At 30.7% G+C, this 6941-nt stretch overlaps 1 protein-coding gene across 1 annotated transcript; it reads left to right on the top strand.

Moving 5' to 3' along the window:
• The first annotated feature begins 2747 nt into the window (after positions 1-2747).
• LOC140832846 (probable serine/threonine-protein kinase PIX13) lies at positions 2748-6605 on the top strand. Its single transcript, XM_073197085.1, has 6 exons — positions 2748-2995; positions 3103-3431; positions 5178-5313; positions 5441-5580; positions 5665-5788; positions 5885-6605. The coding sequence occupies exons 1-6, from the start codon at positions 2932-2934 to the stop codon at positions 6361-6363; spliced, it is 1272 nt and encodes a 423-aa protein (XP_073053186.1). The 5' UTR covers positions 2748-2931; the 3' UTR covers positions 6364-6605.
• The last annotated feature ends 336 nt before the right edge of the window (positions 6606-6941 follow it).

Raw genomic sequence — 6941 nt, 5'->3', positions numbered from 1 at the left:
AATATAAGACTAAAATATAATTTTGACAAACGAAAAATGTTGTTTTTAATTTAAATTTTCATATATATTCAAAAAAGATATTTTATAAATAGTATATAAACGACTTTTTAATAAAATATAGCAAACGGCATTGGAAAAAAATAACTGCTTATGGTATGAAAATCATCTGTCCTTTTGGATCTCTAAAGTTGGGTTCTTATGAATAAATATTTTCGAAATTAAATAAACTTCTGTATAACATATGAGCAATTACATTGAAAATACTTCATTGTAATTGTTCTGTAGTAAATATTATTGTGTGATTATTTTGTAAGTCTTATTCGGATAATGCACATAAAAATTGTAACAATTATATTAAATATTCGTGTAACTTATTTGATGAGATATTGATAGCCTAATTTGAAATTTAACTTGCTAACTGAGATACGGACAGTATCATAATTTGATAAAATATTGTATTTATCAAAATATAAATTGTGAGCACTAAGGTAAAAACTTGTGTGATACGATTTCATATTTCGTATTTTGTGAGACGAATATCTTATTTGGGTCGTCAATGAGAAAGTATTACTTTTTATGCTAAGAGTATTACTTTTTATTGTGAATATCGGTAGGGTTGACTCGTCTCACATATAAAGATTCGTGAGACCGTTTCACAAGAGACCTACTCTAGGTCAAAAGTTATAGCTATTAGATAAATCGTAATTTTATTTTATTATACTCGTGATAACGCAGATTGTGTCATGTTTTGATATCCTACCAAACATAGATGATTATTGCACATATCAATATTATTCTCGATAATTGCACGTATTGTAATAAATTAGAGTCGAACTTGTGAATTTCGCTATGATACCAACGGTAAGACGGAGAGATTTTTTTAACCAATAGTTTAACTGATTATGACATTGTTTTTATATATCATAGACAATTATTACACCTCCAACAAATAATACTAGTAATTAAATCCAATCAAACTTTTGTTATCAAAATTATAACATTATAATTTACATCTTTATTTAATTTCATTAGTTATTGAAAATTGACAAAATTATAATTGATCATATCATGAATTCAATCAATGAGACTAAAGATATTATTATTTATTAATATTACTTCACATCATACTCAAATATTTTAATAATCACAATATTATTTATCTATACAATAACATCATTAATCCAACTAAACAATACGGGACAAAAATAAAAATAAAAAAATATTCAATTAAAAACTTGTATTTTATCCTTTAATTTCGAAGGCACAAATAAACGACTCGCAAAACTTTTCATGTAAGTTTCGAAAAACATTCCATGATAATCAAGAATAGTATTGTTAATTTGGGGAAAAAAATAGTATTATTAGTAAATATAAAAATTTAATAAATATTAATAAAAAAATTGTGGGGTCGAGAAATAAACGAGTGGACACGTATATTTAGCGAAGAGGAACATTATTTTAATGGGCCCGCGTTTGTATTAAAGTGGCCACATATTCGTTGCATGTGTTTTTTTTTTCCCACTACCCATTTGTCATATTTTTGTAAACTTCGTTCACACGCTAGCATTTACACACCTAAATTTATAAATTTAAAGCGTATATTTATCGTTTTATCAAAAATTATATTCGACGAAACGTAAATTTAATCTTTTAAATTGTATAACATCACGTGAAAACATCTTTGTAACATGAACGGTTATGGCACTCCAACACTGATAATCACAAATATTTGATGATATATTGATTCTAAAAGCAGCCCATGATTTTGATTATGTATCTAAAAATTTTAGGGATTTATGTGTTTAAGTCATATAGATTTTTAAATGTAGGAATCAACGGTCCTTCGAAACGAAATGAATTGTCTTATAATTAAAAGAAAAAACTTGTATGAGACGATCTCACGGGTCGTATTTGTGAGACGGATCTCTTATTTGGGTCACCCATGAAAAAATATAATTTTTTATGCTAAGAGTATTACTTTCTATTGTGAATATAGGTAGGGTTGACCTGTCTCAGAGATTATGATCCGTGAGACAGTCTCACATGAGACTCACTCATAATTAAAAGGGTATATGTTTTTCTTCTCTTGTCGAAACTTGTGTTTCACAATATAATATCGAGTTAGAATGGTAAAAATTTTTCGAGAAAATTATATTTTTGGTCATTCATGTTTGAGTATTTACAATATCGGTCTTCTAAGTTGTAAAATCACAGTCTTAATCCGTTATTTTTTTTGTCATTCTTTACTTTTTTAAGACTAGTTGCTGGCATGACACCAATATGACGCTAACATGTAAAGGTCACGTCAGTATTCCCAATGGAAAATAAAAAAAAAATTGTCAAAAATCAAAATATACATAAGTAAAACTGAAATTCTATAGTACCGATAATCAAAAAAATACGATTTTCTCATCTTTTCGAGAATATGATAATTTTTTTAAAAATGTTTAATAAGAAATTGTCCACCACAAATTGAACGTCGATGCATGCAATGAGATCACTACATGCATATTATGACAATTTTAGTTGAACAAAAATTCAGTTTTTGATTGGTAAAAAATTGATGTTTGGATTTCAACCGAATATAAATAAAATTATTTAATTCGAGACTCAAAAAACACGTTAGAGAAGAAAATTAGTCAAGTTAGAATAAGTCCACCTTCTAAAATAATAATATTATTAATTAATTAATTAATTAAAATGTATTTATTGTAATCCACTATATAATAAGATGAAATTATTAAATATGAAGCAAGAGAGTTTCTCTTTTTTCTTGGTGCCCACGCCCCCACCATTTTCCTCTGCTCTTTCTCCTTTCCTTCCCAGAAACCTCACCTTTTGCTACGAATTTCTCGCAGATTTTTCTGTAATATTTTATATTAAACTTCCAATTGATAGATAGTGAAGCAGATTTTTGCAGGAGAAAAAAAAATGGGAAACTGCTGGCCGAAGCCTATCAATAATCAACCCAGCACCGTCACGCCACCTAGTCCAGGTGTGTGTTTCTGTGTCAGTGTGTGTAATCTTTATCTACTATTGGGAAGTTTTTTTTTTAAAAAAAATATGGTTTTTGTTTTGATTTCATTTGATTTGATCTTGCAGTACGTAATAATGATGGGAAGGCGAGCAAGAACCGTAGTCAGAAGACTCACGTGTCCTCGCCCCGTGGCGATCGCGGAGGCGGTGTGCAGCTGCCGGCGAGCGGGAAGATCAACACGACTCCGAACTTGAAGATGTTCACGTTCGCGCAACTGAAGAGCGCGACGAGGAATTTCCGGCCAGACACTGTGCTGGGGGAGGGCGGATTCGGGACGGTCTTCAAAGGGTGGGTGGACGAGAAAACCTACGCGCCGTCGCGGGTCGGGGTTGGGATTCCTGTTGCTGTCAAAAAGTCCAACCCTGATAGCGAGCAAGGCCTCAAGGAATGGCAGGTAATATTTTATATATATACATTTCTCTTATTTTAATAATTGATTGTGTTTATAAGGTAAAAATGAGTTTAATACACCACTATGCTAGTAGACTAAAGAATGTGTTTAGAGGTGCACACAAGTCGAGTTGGGTATCAGCTCGATTAATATTATTTATGATCGAACTCAATCGACTAGTCAATTTTAAGTTCGAGCTCAACTCGTATATACATGTCGAGATATTCGAACGTGGACCTAGCATACTATAACAAAAAATCAGGTATTTGCATCTAAAACTCGAACTTGGTTCGAGTTCCTCGTTAGTGGCTTGGTCAAAACTCGAGTTACTCAGCATAACCAAATGAAACTCGAACTCGATTCAAGTTCTGTCAAATTGAACTATAGTCAAGTTTTGACTGAGCCGCTTACAAGTAGTATGACTCACTTGCAACTCTAATCGACACTATATTAAAAGTTATTAGCTATTGAATTTTTTTTTGACAAAATAATATGTGCTCGAATTTATAACTAAAAATATATAAATTAAATAATATTTTCAAAACTAAATAGAAATAATTGATAGCACGATTAATGTTAAATAAATGGTAAACTCATATTTATAAGTATTTATTCAGTAATATACAAAGATATAATTAAAAATAATAATTATAATAATATTAATAAAATTATTAAATATTTGTATAATATGTTTACTAGAAAAATACAACTATATTCAGAAAATCAGATAATCTAAATTATCATATTCTGAATTAATAAACCACCTTTGGGTGGACAAATACCTAACACTTGTGGGAGCCCATGTGAAGACTTGTTGCCCCATTATCTTGAGCTACATAGATATTTTTTATTTGGCGAGGTGATTTGTTGTAACGAATATCAAACTCGAAACATCGTCTCAAATTTGAAATCTTAATTCGAGATAATTATAAATCATCTTTGTAATTTTTATTAATAATAATTACTAATGTTTCTAGACGGCACAACTTTACCTTTTATAACCTTGTTATTATGTAATTTATTATAGCTACAGTCAGTCAGGATAAAGTAGCGATGATAAAAATCAATGTTTTCAAAACTAGATTGCACTGAACGGATCCAGTCCGAACATCGTCCAAAAACTGTTTTACTGATTAAATCGGAAAAACCGATCAAAATTGGTCAAGAACCGGTTGGATCAAATTGCAATTTTTTTAAAAAAAAAAACAAACTATGTCATTTATAAATGTTGTTTTTGGTCCATCGTGCTTATTATTTATCTTGTTTTCATTAATAAATCTTTTGTTTTGAATATATTTCTATTTTTGAACTATTTTATTTAATAGCATTTATTAAATATATTTAAAACTTGATAATTTAGTAGAAATCAAACAAATATTATCCAAAGTTATTTTAAATATTAAGATGAGCTCTTAAAATATATGATTCTAGAATTTATTATTGCCCGAAAAATTAATTTAATATATATAATCCAGCTATATTCTCTAGACTAATAAAGACCGTAAAGTTTAATTAGTTGTGCATGGAAGCCAAAATTGTAAATTAGCACAAGAAGTCAATGTGAAATGAAATCATGTGCTTTCCTCCCCCTTTGCCGGCCAAGTTTTAATTGTACTTTTTAATTATGAAATATCTTCAAAAAGTCAAGCTGTATTAATTGAAAATTCCAAAGATATTTTGTATTTCTATAATATTATTATTAATACTAATATTAATAAAAAATTTATATATATTGATTTAAATTTACAGGCGGAGGTGAAATTCTTGGGAAAATTTAGCCATCCAAATCTGGTTAAATTAGTGGGTTATTGTTGGGAAGAGAAGCAATTCCTCCTTGTGTACGAGTACCTGCAAAAAGGATGCTTGGCAAGTCACCTCTTCAGAAGTAAGCAAATAATTTTTAATATTTTTCAAGATATATATATATATATATATATATATATATATATATATATATATATATATATATATATTATCTTATGTATATTATTGATCATTTTGTTTGAATTCAGAGGGAGGGGGTGAGCCAATACCATGGGATACACGAATTAAAATAGCAATAGGAGCTGCTCGTGGGGCTGCTTTCCTACATACAACCGAGAAGCAAGTCATCTATCGCGACTTTAAGTCCGCGAATATTTTGCTCGACGAGGTTAGTTAGCTCGAACTAACTTTGAGTATTTGTATCTATCGGATTTGTCCCTAGATTGTATGAAGTAAACGAATCGTTTCGCAGGAGTTCAATGCAAAGCTTTCGGATTTTGGACTTGCTAAGTTGGGTCCTAGCGACGGAAACTCGCATATCACCACGGACATTGTTGGCACGTTCGGCTATGCTGCTCCCGAGTATATGGCGACCGGTAGTTGTTTACTTTTAACGTCGGTACTCGATAAATAATATTAAAAAAAAATTCAATGATATTGATATCAAGTTTTGTGATATTAACTTCTTGTAGGTCACTTGTATGTGAAAAGTGATGTTTTTGGATTTGGAGTGGTGCTATTGGAGATCATCACGGGCCTTCAAGTGGTAGATCTCAACCGGCCCAACGGGCAAGTGAATTTGGTGGACTGGGCTAAACCTATGTTGGGTAGCAAGAACAAGTTAAAGAAACTAATCGACCCTCGACTTAATAACGAATACCCTTCGAAGGCCGCATTCCAGGTATCGGAACTTATTCTACAGTGTCTCGAGCCCGACCCAAAATGTAGGCCCGATATGAAGGAAGTATTGGAGACGTTGGACCGGATCAGTACAATTCGAAGGAAGCCGAAGGAATCGAAACCCAAGCCGACGCAAAGCCAATGGGATGTAAAGGACCTCCCTCTCCCCCAATGGACTCCACAAAACTCCCACCACGGCAAAGGCGGAGCTAGACGCGGTGCTGCCGGGACTCGGGTACGTCGAAGATCGAGTGAGCCCAAGAGTTACTAATATCTAGGGTGGATATTTCCAACTTCCACTAGATGTAAAAGTTTTTGGGCCCAAAATAGCCCAATATGTGTTCTTGTAGTTATATCCATGTAGAGGACTTGGTAATGTGCGATATTCCATTATTTCCTGTATAATTTAATGATGAATCTATCATCATATGTATATTGTACTTCCCCTAATATAATATTTAGTGATTGTATTAATTTATTAAATTTTATAAATTTTATAATTTGATATTTATATCATCTAGTGATAAATTCTAATTATAATCATAAGAAATTTGCCTGTTTAATTATTTTTAATCAATTGTTATTGTTATATAAACAAATAATTAGATATGTCAATTCAGGTGGATCAGTTTGATGTATGATAATATTAAAAAATATTCAACCTGAACCTGACTCAACATGTTTCTGATGTTTTTAAAATATTAAGAATAATAATATTTTAATTTAAACACATTATAATAAAATCTCTCGTATATGATTTAAATTGAAAATCTAATCCGTATAAAACTAACATTATTTTACTAAATCAAATAAAAAGTATTTAAAAATAAAAAATAAATATTAATAATG

Source organism: Primulina eburnea, chromosome 5, assembly GCF_022965805.1.
Source record: "Primulina eburnea isolate SZY01 chromosome 5, ASM2296580v1, whole genome shotgun sequence".
NCBI classification, from domain to species: domain Eukaryota; kingdom Viridiplantae; phylum Streptophyta; class Magnoliopsida; order Lamiales; family Gesneriaceae; genus Primulina; species Primulina eburnea.
This window is presented reverse-complemented; position numbering and strand designations above follow the sequence as displayed.

Excerpts from the sequence above, each read along its gene's own strand:
- LOC140832846 (XM_073197085.1), top strand. The coding sequence starts at position 2,932 with ATGGGAAACTGCTGGCCGAAGCCTATCAATAATCAACCCAGCACCGTC. Across the intron at positions 3,432-5,177 it reads AAGGCCTCAAGGAATGGCAG|GCGGAGGTGAAATTCTTGGG; the intron begins GTAATATTTTAT and ends TTAAATTTACAG. Across the intron at positions 5,789-5,884 it reads TCCCGAGTATATGGCGACCG|GTCACTTGTATGTGAAAAGT; the intron begins GTAGTTGTTTAC and ends AACTTCTTGTAG.